A 23023-nucleotide genomic window follows, 5' to 3' on the forward strand; every position below is an offset into this window, starting at 1 on the left:
TCGTGAGAGGAACCAACGCCCAACCACCTACGCCACCACCACGAGTAGTCTCGTTGTAGTAATATTGATACTCCTTGAATGAGGAAAAGTATAAAAAATTCCTAGACCTAATAAATTAATATCAATTTAGTATTAAACTTTTTAACTTGACCAATTCAGTTCCAAAACTTTTTACATTAATATCAATTGAGTCAATCTGGCCAATTCAGGCAAAAAATTACTTGCATGCATGTTGGCCGTCTTATGTGATACGATCGATGCTGATAGGAACAATTTTATAAAAAATTTAATGATTTTTTCGAACTTTTATTAATTTTTTTCTTTTTTCTTTTCCTTCTTTTCCTTCTTTTCATTTTTTTTTTTCCTTTTCCTTTTTCTTTTCCTTCTGCCAGCCTCCATGATGGCCGACGGAGGTCATTGACTATTGGGGAAGGCAAGGGCCTAGACGCCCTCGCCAGCCACAAGTGAGGACCAGCCCTTGCCGTCCTTTGGTGAGGTCGCCTTGCCATCGCTTGATGCCGCTCCTTGTCAGCCTCTAGGGGTGGCGAGGGTCCCCTCGCTGGATTTGGCGAGGAGGAGTTGATGCAACAAGCCCTTCTCCAGCAGCAGTCGCTCTACCACCCCTGCCTCTTGGCTCCTCCTCAGGTTCCTCGCGTTCCCCGTCTCCTCTCGTGTTTTGATGTCTTTTGCTTCGGAGCTTCGCGAGCCGTGGGAATTTCGATCGTTTGGGTGGATGCGTCTCGATCGTGATGATTCCGGGCGTTCCGGGGGGGTTTTGATCCGAGGAAGATGATGGAGCGTGAACAGTTTGATCGCAATCTTATTTTTTGTCGTCTTGTGGGGTCGGGCTGTGTTGTTGGACGAGGGATTGAGGTCGCAGGCAGTGGTTTGTTTGTTTAATTTTTCGCAGCTAGGGTCCTGCTGCGCTTGTCCTTGGATACCCTTGAGTGCTTGTGAAGACATCTTTTTAAGTAGGTTAGTTATCTGAAAGAAGGCGGAAATGAGGTGCAGCTTCTTTTCTATCATTCTTCAGATCCATATATAAGAAAACAAGTGATCTGTTGCAGTTTGTAGAGTTAGCCGATTGCCACCCACTAGTGCCAGTAGCTGTTGTTGTTGGCCTTTTCTTTTATCAGGAAATAATTCTGGTTGGGATTGTTTTTACTGGAGCGATATTTGGATAGGTGTAAGGACACTGCTAGCTTATGCTAGACATGATGGAAGAACGCAGCCATGAGCTATCAAAACTTAAAGATATGCTGCAGGGTCCAGCCATGATATTTGACCCTTTTGAGAGACATACAATTGCCCAACGTGAAAAATTATTTATTTTTCAGCTTCAGTTTATTGGTGGTCTGTAAATTGCTCTAATTCCCTTGAGATACTACAAAGAATTGAAAGCAAATTACCACTTATATTACAACTTACAAGCTTCTATCTGATTATGGTCAACTGCTACTTGACTGTAGACTCTTCCTTTAATAGCCTTTTCCAAGATGGGGAGCTTCTAAAGCCACTGTAAGAATGCCGCCACGTGATTTCAGCTCTCTTTGGCTGTGCAGGCTTACTTTATCCTCCATCACTCTACCTCATAAGGGTTGGGGAGAATATCTTGAGTTGATGGACTTGTGGTGGCATGCTTAAGCTTCAGCTCTTTTACCTTACATTCTAAAGGAGAGAACAGAAAAACTCTGTTGAAGTGGTTTAAATGGAACTTTAAAGAATAGTTCACTAAGAAGGAAAAATAGAAAATATTCTCTTTTCTCCAAGACATTATGCTTGGCAAAATTTTTTGAACTCCATTAAATCTCTGTGAATATTCCCTTAAGCAGGATAGGGACTAAATTCCTTCTATATTCATCTGTCTTCCTATACTTCTTTTAAATACATGGCTGTTGTTTGTGTGGGGTTGCTTTAGAAAGGGTGTATGAGAAACTTTTGATGATTAGTCAAGCAAACGTAAAAGGACTTATCGAGAATTTTCCTGTTGTTGAGATGAAAAAGTCATGGGTCATGGGTGAATGATGCAAAGATTGGGATGGTGAATTATGCGGTGAGGCATCTGGCATCTTGGGATTTGAGGCATCCGGTTGTTAATGAGCATAAACGTGGTAAAAAGCTAGTGGAAGAGGACAATGGGTTTCGGGGATTGGGGCTGGTGGTGGGAATAAGATTGGATCACGGCAAAGACGGTAATGATGGGCCGGAATTATATTTGTTCGGAAATTACTTGTAATGCAGTATTGATAAGATTTGACAAGTTCACATATAGATGTTGTAATGTGCAGGCATGATAAATTGTGTTTGTGTGGCAAGGCATAGGTTGAAGGAGCAACCATTGCAAATATTTAACTTTTTAAGTATTTGAGGTCATCATTATGTGAGGAGAGGTGAAAATAGGGAATACTTCCATAGAATATATCCTCAAGAATGATAATTGGTTGAGGATTTTGTTTTATTCCATATCTAGTGCGGTTAGTCTGAATATTTGGTCTTTCTCCATCCCTGGAAACTTTTGGATTATCCTTTTGCGAAGCTCCTGCTAGGCGCTAGGACATTTTTTCTTGAAAATTTTGATTAATGCTTGAGCTACGTATTAAAGAATATCCTGACTACATCACAGAAGGTTTTTGTTGGGACTTGATGTTAGAAGCTGGTTATTACAGCTCCCTATTATTGCTTTAATGGTGTAATTTTTTTTTTTTGTATGTTGTAAAGGGAAAATTTTTATTGTATTATTCAATAAAAATCTATATATACATTAAGCAATCAGCAACAAAGGAAGCTCTAAAGCCCTAAGGACCACTTTACCCTTTTATACCTCTAACAGACCACGTTACCTTTTTATGCCTCTAACATATATCATGATTCTTTGGAATGGCTGTTTTGTTGGACTTTCTTTGTTGATCTTTTTGATCTTGGCTTGCCCATTGTAGATCATTTTTGCACGTATCTTGGTTCATCTTTTCCTGCTTAATTAGATATTAACATCATATCTCTTTGCCTTTGGCTTATATACTCTCAAACAAAGCAATGTTCCCTACTTTGTTGGTTCTTTTGAATTTTCTTTTGCCCTTATTGTTCTGCAGATAGAACAGATCGCAAGAGGAAATTTGCCTCCTGGTTTTGATCTGAGTACTTGCTGCAGTGTGTGTGTCTTTGTCTAGACTTTCTTCCATACTTTTATTTTCATTTCTCTGTTTCAATTGACTGTTTATTGGTTATCATATTTCTTTGGTTATCTCAAATTGAGTAGCTATGTAAGGCTCAGATTTGTGTGGTGGATGATTGCTCATATATGCTCACTGAGTTGGAAATTCTGACGTTATTTACTCGGAGATGCACCAAAAATTTCTTATGGGTTCTCTCTCATCTTTGTTTGAATACAACTCAGGACGCTAGGAGTTCGTTTTTTGTCTCCGAATTCTTGAGTCACAAACTTATTGTTTTCGATATTCATTGTATAATGCAGCTATGTGGGCTACATTCATACTCGGGTGACAAAACCACTTCTTCAAGAGGTTTTTGCTAGTACAGGTCCTGTTGAGGGCTGTAAACTTATTAGAAAGGAGAAGTTACAAGTTTCAATTTAAAAGATATAGTTTCTGTATTTTGGTTTTGATGAATTGCCGAAGCACCTGGAAAAGAAATGATAGGATCTGTTGCTTCACTTGCTTGGATGTTGTCTATTGCTAACAATTCTGTTTATCCTGCTTTGCACAGTCGTCCTATGGGTTTATTCACTACTTTGATCAAAGATCTGCTGCTCTTGCAATTCTTTCTCTGAATGGAAGGCATCTGTGAGTAGAAACTATACTGGATTTTTAGTTACTGATGTTGCAATTTCAACTCGAGCACTCATGCCATCGGATCACTCTGTTTTTGCTGACCTTGTCCCATTCCATGGCTTGCAGATTTGGGCAACCCATCAAAGTTAATTGGGCATATGCCAGTGGTCAGAGAGAGGACACTTCAGGTTTGCTCTGGTTCTTGATCTACAATAGTTATAATACATATTTCATCGATGCTTCATGTAACTACTTTTGGTTGTGTAGGCCATTACAACATTTTTGTTGGTGACCTCAGTGCTAAGGTGATGGATGCCATGTTGTTTGCATGCTTTTCTGTTTATCCCAGCTGTTCATAAGTTTCACATCTCCTTATCTTGGTTTTTATCTGAAAGTGCAAACTTTCTATTAAAAAGACATTATGAGAGCATTATGCATTCTCGTCAGTCAAGTTCAAATAAATGTGGTATTAAATTGGACCTTTGTGCTAAAACACAGAGATGCACGGGTTTTGTGGGATCAGAAGATTGGACGTTCAAGAGGGTTTGGCTTTGTTTCTTTCAGGAACCAACAGGTGCTTTATCACAATCTCCTGAACCTATTGTCATTTCCTAAATTTATATTTTCTACATCCATTGTACACATACACACTCCGCTGTTCTGAATCTCCAGTATTAAGATTGCTTGTTAATTTGTGGTGGTTCTGTTTGTATTCAGGATGCCCAGAGTGCAATAAATGATTTGACCGGCTGCGTTCTGAACAAAACTATTTTTCTCACTCTTACATGTTTTATGGTTGTCCATGTTAAGGAGATTGCCATCTTTGTCTTGGATACTGGAACAGTGAAACAGATGAACTATTAATACTGAAGTTCAGTTTTTCTTAAATAGACTATTGAAACTTCCAGACATCCTTCTTACCTTTTGTCTAAAGTAACTAGTTCATTGATGGGAAGCTTTTTCTTGGATCATAATCATGCTGTTTCCCTCAGATCCCTAGATTGTCTTGATGTCTTGGGAGTAAGATATTAAGGGAGGTCCTCAATTTTGAGCCTTTTTCATTTTTAAATATGTGGTTTTCTTTTGCCAAAAAAAAAAAGGAAATTTGGGGTTGTCACCAAACTTTTTTACATTTTTGTTTCATTCATAGTTTTTACAAATATCAATGCAGTTGTCCACTCATTGCTGCCACAATTGCAAAAATTCAACTTGGAAGCTGAAATCCTACCTTTGATTTCTGCGAAATCTGGTAAAAAAGCTCCCTTGCGGTTTTATAAGATTGCTTGAAATTTTTTTGACAAATTGGTGGTGCCTTTTTGTTTGCTATTTTGTGAGCACATTGATTACTGTAGATATGGATGATGCATCATATTTAATAGGCCCCGTGGATCGATTGGAGATCACTTTGTGTGAGAAATTTGGACTTAGTAAGAAGTTGGCAACAATTGAATTATTTTGGATGGTATAGTGGTAGTTTGGCGGTTCAGTGATGTGCCGGAAAGTTGAACAGTCTGTCCTGGTAATAACATGATGGCTAGTTCCTATTACTGTCTCCATGTGAACTCAAGTTATTTTTGCTTTATGTTTCAGGAAATGGCTTGGCAGTAGACAGATACGTTGCAATTGGGCAACAAAAAGTGCCGGTGGCATTGAAGATAAGCAGAGCTCTGATGCCAAAAGTGTGGTGGAGCTAACCAATGGCTCATCAGGTTGGCCAATTTTTGTAAACAGAATTTTCTTGGATTCATCGTGGTTGATATGCTATGCTTGAAGGAACAAGCATTTTAAGTTTTACTGCCTGAGGCATTGTGTTATCAACTGTTATAGGCATTCTCTTTCTCATGATTGAATCACGTATCATATACTCTATATTTTTCATTGCAGAGGATGGCAAGGAGGCTACAAACAGTGATGCTCCGGAAAATAATCCTCAGTATACAACTGTTTATGTAGGAAATTTAGCTTCAGAGGCAAGACTGATCTCTCTCTTTGTTTATACTATCTTTTGGTGCTGCTGTCCATATGGTAGATTTTTGAGTAATTTGGGGGCAAATCAAAGTGGATTTTTCCAGATTATCTTTAGGGAAAACTAGTATTTTCATCATGAACTTGGGGTTCAGTTGTAATTACACTTTACATCTTCATATTGATATTTACTACAGTAGCCATCTGTGTTGTATACCTTTTGTGACCAGTAATAAAATTTTATCAAAAGAAACTGTTTATTAAGAAAGTTTAAATACACATCAACCATCTGTGTATTTTTGCAACTATCATCATGCTCTTCTTTAGTTATAACTAGTGGAGAAGCCCGTGCTATGCATGGGTCTCTTTTATTATTATCAAATAACTTAAACTTCAAGCAAATGCTTGAAAAGGTTTAGAAATTGAATTGTCACAAAAAGGATAAGGATTTAGACTGAACTTTAGTTCTGAACCAAATTATTTGCAATAAAATGAAGAAGAAATCAAAGTGCAGTCTGGGTTCTAATTCTTCTCATGTTTTCTTCATATCAGATTGAACTGTATTCCTTTCCTCTTCATTAGTTAATTTGACGCTTACTTTTACAATAACTACATGTGGATGTATTGTATTATACTCTTTGAGCACCTAGTTATGAGGAGACAAAATCTCACAAAAATTTTAGATAATTTCAGTTTACAAAATTTAACAATGATTAGAAGACAAATTAGAATAGAGGTGAAAAAAAGGCTTAATTAATTTCAAATGAAATTGCATATAATTGGATTGGTGATTGCACATGAATCATATAGTTCTTGGAGAAGTATAAGAAAAGAAATAATTTTTTAAATTGTAATTTCATCCACCCTATTTATCTCTTCTGCAAATCTTAAACTCAATTTGCTTACAAGATGATTGTTATGGAAAAATTAAGTAGTAAACCAAATGATATCAGACATCATTTGGATGGATCTTTTTTTTTTTTTCTTTCAGTATTTGGGCTTTGACTTCTCTTTAATCTTGACCACTTCGAATTCCTAAAACTATATAAATACAAACTTTTCAGATCTTTAGGGTCATTAAATTTTTTTTTCTAGTTTCTTAAAATTAACATTCTTTTTAGATTTATGCGAAGGATACTTCTTTTACTTCGATAATTTGGTATTTTCTTAATTAGTATTTTTAGTTTTTGAAAGAAAAATAAAAGAAAGAATGGTTTGAATAAAAAATGAATACTTTGTTTAGTGAAACATGTTTTCTTGATCTGTTTAGTTAGTGGGACATATGTCACTAAAAGAGAGAACCACATATCAACGTTGATAGTCCCCTTGCTTTTGCACCAAGATACATATATAGTATCAGATTAAGTTAACTATAATTAATGCAACCGCATTGAGTGGGTTCATACTGAAATAATTTTTTTGAGACTAATTTATCCTGTTATACTTTTTATCGTAAGCTCTTTGATGTTGGTACTACATTAGTTCATACTTGGAGCTGTTTTTAGAGGAGAGAATTTCAGGAAGTGGGTGTGTGAAGAGAAGGTGAATGAGTAGAGAGGAAGAACTGATGAGCTTATTCTACCAGAGTTAAACCTACTAATATGGAAAATGGCTCCAACAATTGCAAGGTTAAATTTGGCCTTTCAAGTGATTAAAATGACACTTGTAACTATTCAGATTTTTTGGTGATGGGCATTTAACAGAGATCGTGGAGGTTATGGAGTAGGAGGTACTTTTGTGAAGTGTGCCTAGTAAAAGTGCTATTTCTTTTGAAATGATAGGGTGTGTCTTACCCCCATGGAGCTTGATACAATATGTAGATTTCCATTATGTCTGTCGCTCAAGTTTAGTTCTCTATACCACCTTGGAATGGTTGTTTAAACCTTAGTGAAATTTATGCTATAATTGAATCGTTATGAATGTGTGCATGCCTGTGAGACTGTATAGGCTCATTTTCAGAAGTTATCTGTCTCCAATTCTTTGGGGGAAATTCTAAGTCATTTTAATTTGCAGGTCACTCAGCTTGAACTCCATCGCCATTTTCATGCTCTTGGTGCTGGAGTGATTGAGGAGGTCAGGGTCCAAAGAGATAAAGGATTTGGTTTCGTGAGGTATAGCACTCATGCAGAAGCAGCATTGGCTATTCAGATGGGAAATACTCAGTCACTTCTATGTGGAAGACAAATTAAGGTGTGTTCTTAGGCTCCTTACTAATGCTCTTCATTTCTGTTCTTTTTATTTCCCGGAGTGCTGATAGTTTGAAAAGTAATCTGTTCCATAGAAAATGTAGTGGGAGATTATTAATTCTGCAGTTGAGCTGATTTAAGTTGAACTTACTGCACTTTTTTCCTTTCCCTGATTGTAGATCTGACCACTTCCCATAGTTAACCTTTGGTCAAAGACCTCTTTTTCGTTTACATCGAGATTTAAATCCAAGTTGTCTTTGAGTTTTGTGCATTTAGTGACTTCACTAAACACTTTTGGATGAGCTTAGTGCTCTTTGATTTAGGACAGTTGGAGTTAAACTAAATCTGTTAATGCCGTAGCTATGACTTCATCGGCATGTTGTGCCACCGCATGTTCAGCCGTACCTCTTATCCTCTAAAAGGATAAGCAAAGGTGGCATGTGTTATGGTGACAAGACATAGTTCTCTAGCAATATAAGTGAAGTGTTCTATTTCTTAAATAATTTAAATGGGCTTTCTGTGGCATAGAGTTTAAGATATAATTGCTGTCTGCATCTTGGCAGTCGTAAAAAGAGATCGGGGGCTCTAGCATGTGAAAACGGTAGTCAACACAGAACTTTGTCCCTGTGGTGTTTTTAATTGAACCAAAGCTGACTTCTGATTTGTTTGGGCTTGCAGTGCTCCTGGGGTAGCAAGCCTACTCCCCCAGGAACAAGGTCCAATTCCCTTCCACCACCTGCTGCAGTGGCACCATTGCCAGGCCTTTCTACTGCTGAACTATTAGCCTATGAGCGACAATTAGCAATGAGCAAGGTGGGCGTCATGCATCCTCTCATGCAAGGACAGCATCCTTTAAGCAGGCAGCGATGCGTATGGGAGTCGCTGGTGGAAGCCAGGCAATAGACGATGGTGGGTTTCAAATGTTGCAGCCGCCCAGCAGCTCATGTATTATCAGTAACATGCCTGGTTTTTGGCTTACTGAGTAAACAAGAAAGAGAGAGGAACTTTTCTTGAGCTATATATATTATTGAGAGTTTATGACCTCCAGGAAGTTGCCGATGTTTGCCGTCTCTGTGCATGTTACCCTTTTCGATTTGTTCCCTTCGTCTGTATGTTATTCTATTTATGTATCTTATGGTTGGCTGCTCAAAAATGAATCCATGTCTCTTTGGACCATTTTTCCCCGGAGGTTCTTTTGCTTGTTATAGGTGGAATTGCACTTATTATTTGGATTCATTCTATTTCTACTGGATTAAGTCGAATCATATTTTAGAAACCGACAAGGCTTGTGCTGCTTTAAATTATGGCGAATTGCATCAAATGTTGGCGGTCAATGTTACTAAAGTCAATCACACTTCGAAAAACTGTGATACTCGCTAGTGATAACATTATAGGTGCATCAATAGTGGAAGCCTATGCAATTTGATTTTTGGTGGAGTAAAATTTACATCCAATATTGCATGGTTCACATGCATTCACTCTCGGGATGAAGAGGAATGGAGTTGGCTCGTTGTAGTCATATTGATACTTCCTAAATGGGGACAAGTATAAAAACGAAAAAAGTTCTAAAATTATTGTATTAATATCAATTTAGTCATAAATATTTTAATTGGACCAATTTAATTTTAAATCTTTTCATATTAGTAATAATTGAGTTCATCCGGCTAATTTAGGTCGAAAATTGCTTACGTGTATGTCGATCGTCTTATACAAGCATAGTTGACGTTGACATAGATAATTTTATAAAAATTTTGATGATTTTTTTTTAATTTCTTTAAATTTTTCTATTTTTCATTTCTCTTTTTTATTTTCCCTCACCAGCCTCCATGATGGTTGATGGAGGTTGCTAGGAAGAGTTAGGGTCGAGACACCCTTGCTAGCCACAAGTAATAACTAGCCCTTGTTGTCCTTTGGCGAGGGCTGGGTGAGGTTGCCCCTCACCAAATTCGACAAGGCCCCTTGCCAGTGAGAGTTGGGCAAGGGTCCCCTACCCTTGCCTAGCCCTCGCCCTTGCCAGTAGTTGGTGACTTCCATTGGCCATCATGGAGGCTAGCGGAGGGAGAAGAAAAAGAAAAAAGAAATTAAAAAAAGAAAGAAAAAAATTGATTAAAAAAAACTTCTGAAAATTTTATTAAAATTTATAAAATTATCCACATCAATGTCAATTGTGTCACATAGGGTGGATGGCCCCCACATTAGTAATTTACAACCTATATTACCCGAATGGACGTAACTGATATCAATGTGAAAAGATTTTGGACTAAATTGGTCCAATTGAAATGTTTAAGATTGAATTGATACAAATGCAATAAGTTTATGAATTTTTTGGATATTTTTCTGTCTAAATGTGACTAGAACAAGGATTGAGGATTGGTTTTCAAAGCATTGGGGTGGTGGAACAAACAGTTCTCTAGGCTCGATTAAATGTGATTCAAACAAAGAAATCAATAGGGATTCGACATAACCTTGTGTAAATTATGAAAGATTTGGATTTTTTTCTTTTTGGGTTTTCCCTTTGGCCGTGGAAGAAGTATGAGTTGAAGTAACATGAAATGAACTTCGAAGACAAAGTCCCAGAGAGCAAAAGGCATCTTCACCTTGAATTTATGTCACTCCTCCTTTTTCGATAATCTCGGGACATCAATGTGGAGACTTGAGTACCTAGAAACCTATGGAAAATTCTACAAGTTTTCTGTAAGGGTTAAGTTTAAGTCACTTTCTTGAAAAATTATAATTGCTCCATTTAGCAAAGAAGGCTTAGGATCTCTTTTGTTAACATGTTTTTTTTGTGTCGTGATGCTCATGGATAAGGATAATATTTTAATTTTTAAAAGAAATTAGGAAAAATTGAGATGAGTTTATTATTCCTCTGCATGTGAGGAATTGAATGGTTCATGTAAAAGATGGCGCACTTTTGATGTTGAAAATGAAAAAAAAAATGAAAACATTTTGTGGTGATTAATCCTTTTTTTTTCGTGTGAAAAAATAAGACATAATGTCGTGGATTTTTTTCTTATTTGGGAAAGAAGAGTGAAAATTATTTCAGGATGAGAGAGAAGAAATGCCGAATGTGTTGGTACATACATTGAATAGAAATTTTTTTGGTAATTTAAATTATTTAAAAAAATTGGACATCGAAAATCCAAAATAGATGTGTGTTTAAATGTTTGTGGTTTTTTTTTTTTTTTTTTTTATGAACATTCCCGTTGACAAATTGAAATTCACAATTTTACTTTTTACAATACGGTATGACATCGTGCTGTCCCAACAAAATAATAAGGATGGGGATTTTGGGTAGAACCGTGACGATGTCGAGAGGTAGATGCGGGCTGGTGGATCGACTTGTGTACGTCGTCGTGTTCTGTGCGATCGTACGAAGAGTTAGAGATGCTGTTTCTTAAATTAGAAGCTGGTGGGGATGGACACCTCCTATAAAAAAGCTTTGCTTGGTGCCAATTCCCCCATCCAAACACCCTCCTTCCCCAAATCATTCAAGTTCAGACGCTCCAAATTTTTCCTTTCCTTGTCTCCCCCCTGAAGTGGCCATTTCCAAAGTCATAGCCAAATCACGCTTCTTCGGGCTTGAGCACCTCGAAACCCAACGGCCAGCACCGCGAGCCTCCATTCCCTGGCGCGCGATCTTGTTTTCTTGAGCCCCCTCGTGTTCCACAGACTTCCTTTGATTGGTTCCTTTTGGAGGCATCCGAGGGACTGAGGCCGCGAAATCCTCTGGCAAAGACTTTGTCTTGGGTCTGCTCGTGGTCTTCTCTGAGCCGACGACGAGGAAAGGACGAGACGAGCAAAATGGCGGATCCAGAAGTTGGAACTTCACTGCTCAATGCCGAGAGGAGCATCGTAGCTTCATCACCAAGCGAACCGCCCCAAGCAAGGAAGATGAAGGATGAGTCCCATACTGTGGGTCGCGATGATTTTGCGAACAAACTCGTGTTACTGTTGATTGATAAAAAAGGCGACCATGCCAACCTGAGAGTGATTTCGGTGGTCGGCGAGGGAGCCATCGGCAAAACAGCTCTAGTGAGGAGCGTCTGCAATCGAGCAGACATTAAGAATCATTTTGACCGCTGTGCTTGGGTCCGGGTTGGGCCGAAGCCTAACCTGGTTCATCTCATGGCTGACTTGCTCAAGCAGTTGAGGGTCCCGAAATTGCAAGACGTGGATCGTATGGACGAGAAAAAGCTGTCCGATGAGCTCGCACGAGTCCTGATAGGGTGCTGTTATCTAATAGTCCTGGATGACTTGTGCAAACTCCATGTCATGGACGAGCTCATGATGGTGCTTGCGGACTCGAGGAACGGGAGCAGAGTAATTGTCACGACTCGTAACCCGGACATACCCTCTTCCATTGATCCGTGGTATTTCAAGCCTCTCAAGTTGAGCCCCCTCCACCGAGAACAGAGCGAGAAGTTATTGGAAAAATGCCGCCTGGCTTCCAATGTGGCCGATCTGCCGGTGAATCTCCTCCCTCTCAAAGAGACGATTCTTAGCAAATCAGGCGGTTCTCCCCCAAAGATCCTTCTACTCGGAGGACTTTTATCTGCCACCCCGTCAGATAGATGCACCGACCTTGCCTATCGGCTTACCAATGGGCTTCCCGATCGTCCTACACTCCAAGATGTTGTGCGTTTGAGTGTTAATGAACTTCCAGAAGGGTTAAAGCAATGTGCTCTGTACTTGGCTCTTTTCCCTAAGGAATCTGAGATTCCCACGAGGAGGCTCTTTAGACTCTGGTCAGCTGAAAATCTAGCATCTTCAGCGTTGGAGAACTGTGCAGAGGAACGTTTCGAGACACTGGTGTCTAGACACATGGTCGAAGTGGCTCGACAGAAATGGGACGGGAGTGCCCAATCATGCCGCTTGCCTGGATCGTTGTACGATGTCTTTTATCAGATGGCTGAGAATGAAAGATTCCTCAAGATCTATGACTGTTCAATTCATGGTAAAAAGAAGTTCAAAGCCCCGCGTATCGCCAAACATAGGGATATTTCTGGATGGGGAGAAGCAAAGGCAAAAATAAATGTGCCAGAAACAGGACGAGGATGCTCAGAAACAAATGCACAAGAAGCACACATGGAGATCACTCCCACCAGCGACAATTCCCCGCTGTGCAGTATCCAACAACTTTTTTCCTATGTGTCATTCAACACCATGAAGCTAGGAACACAGGCCGGAGAGACAATGGTGTTACTTAAACCGCTAGTGCCAAAGAGGCACTCGAGTTTGCTGAGGGTACTTGATCTTGAGGGTGTCTACAAGCCTTGGCTTCCGGAGGAGCTTGGCAACATATTGCCGAACCTAAAGTACTTGGGACTGAGATGGACTCTCCTTGAAAGGCTTCCGAAGTCAGTGGCGCTATTGTCACGCTTGGAAACTTTGGATTTGAAGTACACTAACATATCCACTCTACCATAATCAATCTTGGAGGCAGAGAATCTGCGACACCTATACATGACCAAGGTGGACTTTGATTGCTCCACTTATCAATTGTTTTCCAAGAAATCATTAAATTGCAACATCCAAACCATTTGGGGCTTAGTCATAGATGATGGGAGTCTCATGTTTGGGGTGCTAAGCAAGTTAACAGGCCTAAGGAAGCTGGCTCTGACGTTGAGGGGGGGAGGGGTACGGGAAGCAACTAAGCATATTTTGAATCTGAAGATGCTTAAATCCCTCAGATTGCAATTGAGGGAGCATATATCCATTGGAATGAGTGGAATGAGTGACATGACCAGGCTCAAGTCTCTTTCCAACTTGTACCTGCTCCAGCATTTGGGCATGTCGAGCTTGTTGGAGTCGCACATTCCTCCGAACCTGAAAGTACTAACCTTGTACTTGTCGCTACTTTATGATGATCCGATGGGAGTCCTGGGGAAGCTGAAATGTTTGACCACTCTCCGATTATTTGCCGGCTCATACGTAGGCGAGACACTGAGCGTCTCAGAAGGAACATTTCCGAGCCTCCGTGTATTGAAACTATGGAAGCTGCGGAAACTGACCGCGTGGACTATACAGGCAAATGCAATGCCGCGCCTTGCAGACTTGGAAATCAAGGACTGCGAGAAGCTGAATACGATCGACGGACTGCAGCATATCAAGACCTTGGAAGTAATCACATTGGTTAGAGTGCCAGATGAACTCGAGCGAAGTATTAGAGTTATGCAGCCGGATGTGCCAATTATAGCGAAGGTATTAGTCATTGAGTTTGATACGAGTGCTAGGAACAAATAGGCGTGGTATGTGTGTGTGAGCATGCGTGTGTTGGGTTTTAACTCATAGAACATATCTAAGCTTTTATAGTGTTAGTGTCGTGGTTCTTTATGATTATAAGTTTGTGTTCTTGATCATGAACAGAATTTATAGAAGTGTGAGGAGCAATCAGATCAAGAAGATGGCAAATGAGGAATAAGACGAAGATGACTATAGTGAATGACTTTGCATCCCATCTCGAGGAAGATGATGATGATGATATGAATTATTATGAATAAGACGAGTATGATCGTTAGTGATATTACATTAGAAATTCTTAAAATTTTATATAGAATATTTTCCTATGTTAAAGACAATTATGATTACATGTATATCTCATTTTAATTGCGTATATCTTCATTCTTATGTACTTTTCTTCAATATCTTTTGAAATACGTAAAGATTTCATAATTTCTCCTTTATGCATATTTTTTCTTATCTATGAGAATAAAGAAGAAGAGGAGGATATAAGTCTTTATGGGAAGCATGGCGAATATTTTGTCGGAATCATTCAAGTTAGGAGTCGCTTGAAGAAAAGGAGGAAGGAAAGAAAATTCTAATTCATCATCTTGTCTGAATTTGCATTGGTCAAAAAGTAGACAGTAGAGCCGAATAAAAATTTATTTAATTAATAAAGGAAACCTTTTATGGTAATGTTGATTTAAAGAATTAATGCAGTGTTTGTAGGCTATATAATTACAATCATTGTGACCTCTGTCAAACATTGTAAGCTTTTTCATTACGTTGAAAGAAGAATATTTTGTAAGATTATATGTCTTCTTTTTCTCTCTTTAACAAATGGGAATGATGTGGTCTTTTTCTCTCATTTTCCTTTTTCCGTTTTTCGATTTTTAGTTATGGCGCTCTCTCTCTCACCCTCTCTCTCTCTCTGTCTTTTTATTGACACCCCTTTCAGTTTTGAGAGAGAGACGCAGATACTAGTGGCTGGTGCGTGCATCTCTATGGTGTCTGTCCGATAGAGGCAAGTGAGAAGATTCTCACTTATTGTGCTGACGTGGGGCGCGTTTTAATTTATACCCAATAAGCGATCGAAACGTGTCAGCTGAGATGAAATAAAAAAATAATTTTTTAAAAAACTTTTTGCACGCCACGCTCCTCTCCTCTGCAGTTCCGGTCCAACTGCCCACTCTATACAGCCACCGCCTACTCCTCCATCCAACCACCCTCTCCCCAACCCCCTTCAGAATCCGGTGCGGCCCTCTCCACCGCACAAGCCGTACGGAACTTGAGCGGTCATGGAGTCTCTCTCCCGCATATCCCCTTCCGTCGTCCTCCCTTTGAGTTCCCTCCGGCGAGTTCCCTTCCCTGAAACACGGCCATGACAGACCTGGAGGCATTGCCACGACCACATCTGGAACCGCGGAGCCATGGCCGCGGCAGCGACAGACCTCGAAGCTATGGCCGCGACAGACCTTGGAGCCAGACCTGTTGTGGCCAGGGCTTCACAGGCGAGGTCGGTCCTTGTCAGATCTGGGCGAGGGACGGCCTCGCCAGGACTCAGTTGCATTTTCTGAAGGCTCGGCCATGGCTCCGTCGAGATCTGGAGAAGCTTTGCCGCTCAGCTTTTCTGAAGCCCGACGACGGGTTGCTTGCGCAAGCTTATTGGAGGAGGGAGTCGCCGAGATCTGGAGGATTGGCCAGGTCTGTCACGGCCATGGCTCCGCGGTTCCAGATCTGGATGGCGCCAAGCGACGCCGGAACAGGCAGAGATGGTGGCCGGACGGGCGGTGCTCCGTGAGTCTGTGAGGGAGGAGGATGATGAGAAAAACGATTTTTATGTTTTTTTTTATACCACGTCAGCTGACACGTGGCGATGTTTTTTTTTTTTTATATGAATAAAAATGCGTCCACGTCGGCCATTGATGTGGCGCATTGCAATCACTGAACATTTTCTCCAGGTTTTTCTCGTCAATGTTGCAACAGCTGCACAGCTTGACAGGAGAAGAAGAGAAGGGAAGTCGGGAAATAGGGAAAGAAAAAAAAACCAACAAGAAGATAAGAAATGATGAGAGTACATCTTGGCCATTGAATTCGTACGGTGCTGATCATGCAAAAGTCTTTACTTACTAACTCAACCAACCTGTGGGTGTGGGTGCAAATTCTGCTACATACACTGCCCGCAACTCCTTATGGACTGTTAACTGATTTTTTTTTTAAAAAAAAAAAAAAAGGGAGAGAGACCGTGTGTGTGTGTTCCAAATAATTCTTTAACTCTTAATTTATTTTCTGTTTGGAACGTAATTGCAGCAAATTATCCATTCATTTAATAGGAAAATGAGTTAACTTATTGAGTCATAATCGGGACAATTATATTGTTTTGGGTGAAAGACAATAAATCTTTAGAAATATTGGTTCATCGCAAGTGCTGTTGGATTTACAAAAGGGTTTCTAGAAAATTATTAGTTAAGTAAATTATTAGTAGGGCACCCATTCGTATGTTAAATCACTAATATCTATTTTCTTGTCTACAAATTATTAATGGTTCCAATAAATTACCAATTTTTATTCGCGTAACGCATCAACGTATCAAAGTTATCCACCTAATTTGAGCGAGTTACCAACTTTTCTATATAAAGCTAACAATTAGTTTTTGATTTTGATTTGAATCATTTACAAAGGTATATTATTTGATCGATTTCGAGTAACCAACTTTTCTTATAACTTGCTAACTTTTATAGAGTTTATTGACTCTTAATCAATTTTGCCAACCACCAACAATAGGCAATGGCCGGCATGGGCGAGTGTAGGTGAGGTGGACCCTCACCCAAGTTAGGGCAACCTCACCAGAGAGGGCCTCATTGACACTCACCTCGACAACGCCAAACCCTTGCTTAGGTTGGGGCAACCTTGCTGGACGTCGCCCTTGGTAGCCATCGCCTATGGCTGATGGCTAGAAAATGGCCACAGGCAAAAAGAAAAAGGAAAGAAAATGAAAGATAAAATAATGGAAAAACAATAGAAAAAGAAAATATTCATATTTTTAAAAAAATTATAAAAATTATCCACATTAGCGTCTATTGTGTCATGTAAAACAGTTGGCATTTACTTAATCAATTTTTGGCAAAAAATGACCAAATTGACTAAATTGACAAATCATCAAAAGGTTTATAATTATACTGTTCAATTGAAATATTTAAAATTGAATTAGTATAAGTGGAATAGGTTCACCAACTAGTCTTTTATTGTAGCCATTTATCCACATTTATATGATCTAATTCCAAATTGCCAACCATTATAATAACTTACCAATTTTTGTTGAAGTTGTCTGCTCTTATAAGAAGTTACCAACTTTATTTGTGTTACCAATTTTTTTTGTAGACCAAATTAGTATTTTTTTTTTTTGGTAAGAGTAAGCAAAGATAAATACTAATTTATCTTTACATTACTAACTTTTATTTAGACACTTGGTTTCAACATTATAAAGGTTTATGGCTTGCCCACTTTCAAACGACATACCCATCATCGTGAAGAAATTGGTTTACTATCTACTGCACATACCACTCTCTCTCTCTCTCTTTTCCTTTTTGGAGGGATTTTGATTGGTTACGAGACAGAGTTTGTAGTGAAGAGAGTCCATCCATCTTCCATCGACGGCAGCGTATTCAACCGCTGACCATGCTAACCATTGGTATGTCGCAATTCAAAGAGAACTATTGACGTTTAATGTGGTGATGATCCTTTTGAATAAACCTGAAGAAGATAGTTAACATTAGCTCAGTATTTATTCATTTTCTGTCTATATTATGCCTTCTTCGCATTGCTAAGCCATGAGTCGCATTTTGCTTGTTAACCGATACCACACCCTCTAGTTACTGCTATAGGCTGCGAAAGCTTGCCATGTTTCGTGCTGGAGTCACTACTTTCTCTCTCTCTCCCCATTAGCCCTTGGTTCTCATCTCTGAATCATTCGGCACCCTCTAATTTGTTACCGGCAACATGTCTCGTAGTCATTACTGGCTTGGTCCTCATGAGGGCACGGAATCTGTCGGAGGTGTTCTCTTCTTCGAGCGACGTGTGGAAGGAGTGGGAGCTGAGAGGCGTGATCTTCTTGAGCCTTGCCCTCCAAATCGTCCTCATTTGTCTTGGCAGTTGCCGCAAGTACTTCCCTCACACTTGGATTAGGGTGGTCACCTGGTCGGCCTACCTATTGGCAGATTCGGTCGCGATTTACGGGATCGGCATGATCTCCAACATGATCAGGGAAATTAAGGCTGGAAAAACGTTGAGCAACCCACACGCGGAGCTAAGCACCTTTTGGGCGCCGTTTCTGCTGCTGCACTTGGGAGGCCCCGACACAATCAGTGCCTATGCAATTGAGGACAACGAGCTCTGGCTCAGGCACTTGCTGACGCTGGTGAACCAAGCGGGCTTGACAGTTTATGTCCTGGTGACGGCATGGACTCATCCTACCCTTTCATTCCTTGCCATTCTGATACTGCTCTCGGGTTTCTATAAGTATGGTGAGAGGGTTTGGGTCCTCCGCACCGCCAGCCACGAGCACTTCAAGGACTCCTTCGCCGAGTCCCGACCCCACCGAAAGGATTCTGGCAAGATTAAGGTGGAATGTAGCTTGAAGCAGCAGGAAGGGGATGTTGTGCCTCATCATGTTATCGACGTAGATAATGAAGATGCTATCGAGATCGATGTTGCGATCGCCGAATTTCCCTTTGAAAAACTGAGTTCCGCGAAGGAGTCGGAGGACCAAGGATACAAGCACGTCATGGGCACATTGCTATCGGCCAACCACTTGGTCAACACTAGTCAGCGACTTTTCGCAGATCACTTGTTCAGCATGGAGGAACGTGACAGTTGCCTGTCAATATTGAGCGGCAAGCACCGTGTAGGAGATTTCAAGGTCATTGAAATCGAATTGAGCCTCATTTATGACATGTTCTACTCAAAGGCAAAGGCGGTCTATACGAGATGGGGCTTTATTTGTAGACTAGCCATCTTATTCTCGATCTGTGTTGCCCTGGTGCTCTTCTCTTTTACCGACGAGCGACCATACTCGAAGCCGGATCTATTCTTAACCTTCCTGTTGCTAGGAGCGGCCATTTTCATCGAGTTATACGCACTCGCTCACGTTCTTTTCTCCGACCAGGCTGTCTGTTGGCTCATTGAGAAAAAACAATCAGCCGTCTTTTATTTCATCAACTGGCTCCGACCGTTGTTGAAAAGGCCCAGGTGGTCCAATTCCATGGGCCAATACAACCTGATGTCCTTCGAAAAAAATGACTCCTGCTGGTGGAGATTCCTGACGCGATTGCACGTTGATGAGATGGCAGTGAAGTTTCTCTACCAAGGCCACGAGGACGTGGGTGACGATATCAAAGACCTAATCATGTTGAAGATCAGAGAGATGGAAGCGAGGGACGTGCAGAAACTCCAAGCGTGGGAGCTGCAGAAACTCCAAGCGCGGGCCGGGCAGGAACTCCAAGTCCAAGACTTCCAACTGAGAGACAGGGGAATCCATTCGTTGAGCAAACACTATCTGCTGTATCTGCAGGATGATGATCTGTTGAAAGAGAGCATCAAGCTGGACTTCGACGTGAGCATCCTAGTCTGGCACATAGCGACAGAGCTCTGCTATTTCCTCGATTACGGATGGCAAGACAGCACTAAGGAGCTAGAAAGGAATAACGAGAGCCCTATCGAGAAGAAGTCCTTGATGGGTTTGTACTTGTCTCGGTACATGCTGTATCTCCAATATATGTGTCCTTCGATGTTGCCAGCTAGATTTGGAAGTATCAGGTTCCGAGACATTTATAAAGAGCCCGGCAAGCATTTCGACTTGCCTAAATTCGCTCAGGAAGAATCTGAGATCGCAGAGGCTAAGAAGAAGTTGAGTGACAAAATGTCGGCCTTAGCCCTGGAGAGCATGTCGAAAGCCCCGGAGAGCGTGTCGGAGGAGGACCAGATCAAGTTCGTGCTCAGCAAGGGGTGCGACGTGGCGATGAACCTGAGGTGCTACCCGCGTGGGTGGAGATGGTCAGCAATCAGCGAGGTGTGGGTGGAAATGCTGATGTACGGGGCTAACAAGTGCAAATCGAGGGATCATGCTCAGCACATGCGCGGGGGGGTGGGGGCGGGGGCGAGCTCATAACCCATGTCTGGCTTCTCATGTCTCATTACGGGCTGACCGACAGCTTCCAGAAAGAGCGCGGCCTCCCCGGCAACAACAGCAGAGATAATAGTGAATCCCTGGTGAATAGATAGTGGGGATTGAGGAGGACCTGCAGATTAGACAGATTTGTGCTTCATCGATTATTGTTGCAAATACTAAGTTTGAAATTAAATTTGTTATTTTCAGTGTCTCGTTGATTTGTAGAAATAAAATTAAAGAATAAAAAAGCACGATAGCTTAATAAATTATTATTGTACATCGATACCGTTTATGAAATTTTATGAGACCCTGTAAATTGTTTCGAAAATTTAAGTTATTAAATGAATAGATGATTTAATATTTAAATATTTTTTTTTTTTGAGAATAGTGGTGATCGATCGAGAATTGCAAGTTAGGAGAGAGGTTAAGAGAGGAAATTTCGGATGTGGTGCAATGATTTAAATTTAAATTTACATGATAAGTATTGATAAATGACATCAAGATGCGGCACCTCCTGTCCGGAAAATCTACCAATTCAACTTTCTGACAGACTCGAGTTGTTTGTCTCTAGCTCTGCCCAAGCTGGAGGCAAATCGTCTTCTTTATTTGATTTAAGCAAGTGATTTTTTCAACGACCGGAGCAGGGGCACTTTTGTCAAAAAAATTCTGAATAAAAAATCGCAATCCCAAAATAAATAAATAAAATTCCTTCCTTCTTCCTTGTTTCTGTCATAGATGGGCCCAACAAGCCCAAGCCCATGTCTCCCAATCCCCAGCCCATTTTAATTATCTTCAACAGATTGTGTAAGAGGTCCCCGGCGGACAAAACAAGAAGCAGCGGAAAAGGAGAAGAGAGGAAAATTTTTATCGGATGTCTCCGGGGAGTGACAATTCCCATCTTCTTCATTTTTGGGAGTACACAATCTTTCTACTTACTTTGCGAAAAATTAAAAGATTATCCTTTGCTTGAGCGGTATAATGGTAAAAAAGGGATTGTTAACCATTGTCGTTTGAATATAAGAAATACCTTTTTAGATGTAGTTTTTCACTCTCGTTTTATCAATATATATACTCTTAAAGTAAATTCTTGATTACGATAATTAGCACATGACCAATAAATAAATAATAATGAATCGGCACAAGTATCCTTTGCCTTTGTTAATTTTGTCTATTTATTAAATGAATTCAAACTGCTACATGGGTCCACAAAGGGATGAGCCTCAATCAACACTGCTACAGCTTTAGTGTTGAGTCAATCCATGAGTTCAAATCAAAAATTGCAAGATGGTAATTACGTGTACATAAAATCAGGATAAATCTCATGCTTCAGATTATTTTCAACATAGATGGAGATCCTTTGTAGTCCCATAATAGGAATTCCTTACTTCAAGGACAGAAGGATATGATTTTTCTCATTGTGTTCATGTCATATTAAATGAATATAAAAATCTCTTTTGTAATTAAGGATAATGTGATCTAGCTACAAGAACTCTTCCTCCACTGCATCGAACTGGTTATGCTTTGTTTAATCCTTGGGATGAATAAGAACGCCCTTGAGGATGAGGCCCGTCTTTTGAGGATCGAGCGTCCCATAGAGGGCGAAAGAAATCGTCCCCACGGTCTCTGGGCCCATCACGAAATGGCTGGCACGGAGATTTATCCATTCCTCCCGCTGCTGCCCCAGATTCTCTAAGTTACCCCATCCGGTCCCATCCGGCAAGTTTAGCTCGAGTGTCACCAAAGAATCCCCTTCAGAGTCAGTTCGGTTGAGTTTGACCACGAATGCCACCTCATACGTAGTATTGGGAGAGAGAGCTCTCGTCTCGAATCTTCCCTGAATTAAGAGCATGGACAACTCCTTCGATTCGGGGACACGTATGCGGACATCCCTGTTGAAACTGAATCGGAGAATTTTAATATTTACAAAATCGTGATCTGACGCAAGCCAACCAGATATATAACATACGGATGCCACATTGAGTAGCGTACTAATTTCCTTGTAATGGATCAAATTTGTGAAAGAGGTACCATTTTTCTTTAATGGTGGTCCAATACCAGCAACTTTCTTCGTCGCCCCCGGCAATTACACACGCCTTGGGAAGCACCAGGAAGCAGTTCTTGTAGAGCTTCTTATCGACCCAAAACTTCTGTTAAATCCGCTATGAGGTGAAAATTTCTTCCAAGATAATCACTATCACTGATCGTAAGAGTTCTGTTATTATTGCTCAATTGTGTGAGATGTGCCTTTCCAAGTTAAAGAAACGAAATAGTATCATTGAACAAAATCTATAACTTCGATGTTGTCATGCAAATTCCCGCTAACCACTACTTTGGAATATGGTGTGCAGTGTCCTTAATTAAGTCCTGGAACGGTTCAGTTTATCGTGTAAAAGGTCCTTCAAGACACCACGTGATCGATAGACTGGTCTAACTATACATTGTTAGTGCTGAAAGATGGATAGATGGAGTTGAAAGGGAAATAGGATTTTGCTTGTGTGTTTTTTTCCAGGAGCACTCCTTCGTATACCACGCGATGCCAATCCTTCATGTCGATGGACGAAATGTCGTCTGGTGTGGTTGCTTTCCTCAAGAGCGCTAAACAGTTGAGAGAAGGCCCTCCCTCTTTTCCTCTGCTTGGTTGATTAGTTTCCTCATCCGCTGGGGTTGATGCACCTTTTGTTACTGCTTCATCAACT

General features: G+C 40.5%; 4 protein-coding genes across 7 annotated transcripts; 3 read left to right on the forward strand and 1 right to left on the reverse strand.

Moving 5' to 3' along the window:
* The first annotated feature begins 426 nt into the window (after positions 1-426).
* LOC104424089 (oligouridylate-binding protein 1B-like) lies at positions 427-9125 on the forward strand. 4 transcript variants are annotated; one of them, XM_039303261.1, is made up of 10 exons: positions 3485-3575; positions 3724-3800; positions 3915-3976; positions 4056-4093; positions 4287-4362; positions 4506-4537; positions 5379-5497; positions 5673-5758; positions 7767-7943; positions 8618-9125. In XM_039303261.1, the coding sequence occupies exons 2-10, from the start codon at positions 3788-3790 to the stop codon at positions 8840-8842; spliced, it is 828 nt and encodes a 275-aa protein (XP_039159195.1). In that variant the 5' UTR covers positions 3485-3575; positions 3724-3787; the 3' UTR covers positions 8843-9125. The 4 variants fall into 4 exon arrangements, with proteins under 4 accessions (XP_039159194.1, XP_039159195.1, XP_039159196.1 ...); XM_039303260.1 differs by lacking the exons at positions 3485-3575; positions 4056-4093; positions 4506-4537 and adding an exon at positions 427-645; XM_039303262.1 differs by lacking the exons at positions 4056-4093; positions 4506-4537 and having other exon boundaries at positions 3908-3976.
* Positions 9126-11743: 2618 nt separating this feature from the next.
* LOC104424107 (disease resistance protein RPP13-like) lies at positions 11744-13369 on the forward strand. The gene has a single exon (XM_039303018.1). It carries the CDS (start codon positions 11744-11746, stop codon positions 13367-13369), a length of 1626 nt encoding a protein of 541 aa, XP_039158952.1.
* Positions 13370-18191: 4822 nt separating this feature from the next.
* Positions 18192-20327, forward strand: LOC104424106. The gene has a single exon (XM_010036485.3). The coding sequence runs from the start codon at positions 18192-18194 to the stop codon at positions 20325-20327; it is 2136 nt and encodes a 711-aa protein (XP_010034787.3).
* A 1525-nt stretch (positions 20328-21852) lies between these two features.
* On the reverse strand, positions 21853-22176 carry LOC104424104 (protein PHLOEM PROTEIN 2-LIKE A2). The gene has a single exon (XM_039303019.1). The coding sequence runs from the start codon at positions 22174-22176 to the stop codon at positions 21853-21855; it is 324 nt and encodes a 107-aa protein (XP_039158953.1).
* Positions 22177-23023: the final 847 nt, after the last annotated feature.

The sequence above is a fragment of the Eucalyptus grandis genome, chromosome 10 (assembly GCF_016545825.1).
Source record: "Eucalyptus grandis isolate ANBG69807.140 chromosome 10, ASM1654582v1, whole genome shotgun sequence".
Classification (NCBI taxonomy): Eukaryota; Viridiplantae; Streptophyta; class Magnoliopsida; order Myrtales; family Myrtaceae; genus Eucalyptus; species Eucalyptus grandis.

Excerpts from the sequence above, each read along its gene's own strand:
- LOC104424089 (XM_039303260.1), top strand. The coding sequence starts at position 583 with ATGCAACAAGCCCTTCTCCAGCAGCAGTCGCTCTACCACCCCTGCCTC. Across the intron at positions 3,801-3,914 it reads TCTCTGAATGGAAGGCATCT|ATTTGGGCAACCCATCAAAG; the intron begins GTGAGTAGAAAC and ends CATGGCTTGCAG. Across the intron at positions 5,498-5,672 it reads GCTAACCAATGGCTCATCAG|AGGATGGCAAGGAGGCTACA; the intron begins GTTGGCCAATTT and ends TTTTCATTGCAG.
- LOC104424107 (XM_039303018.1), top strand. The coding sequence starts at position 11,744 with ATGGCGGATCCAGAAGTTGGAACTTCACTGCTCAATGCCGAGAGGAGC.
- LOC104424106 (XM_010036485.3), top strand. The coding sequence starts at position 18,192 with ATGAGGGCACGGAATCTGTCGGAGGTGTTCTCTTCTTCGAGCGACGTG.
- LOC104424104 (XM_039303019.1), bottom strand. The coding sequence starts at position 22,176 with ATGCTCTTAATTCAGGGAAGATTCGAGACGAGAGCTCTCTCTCCCAAT.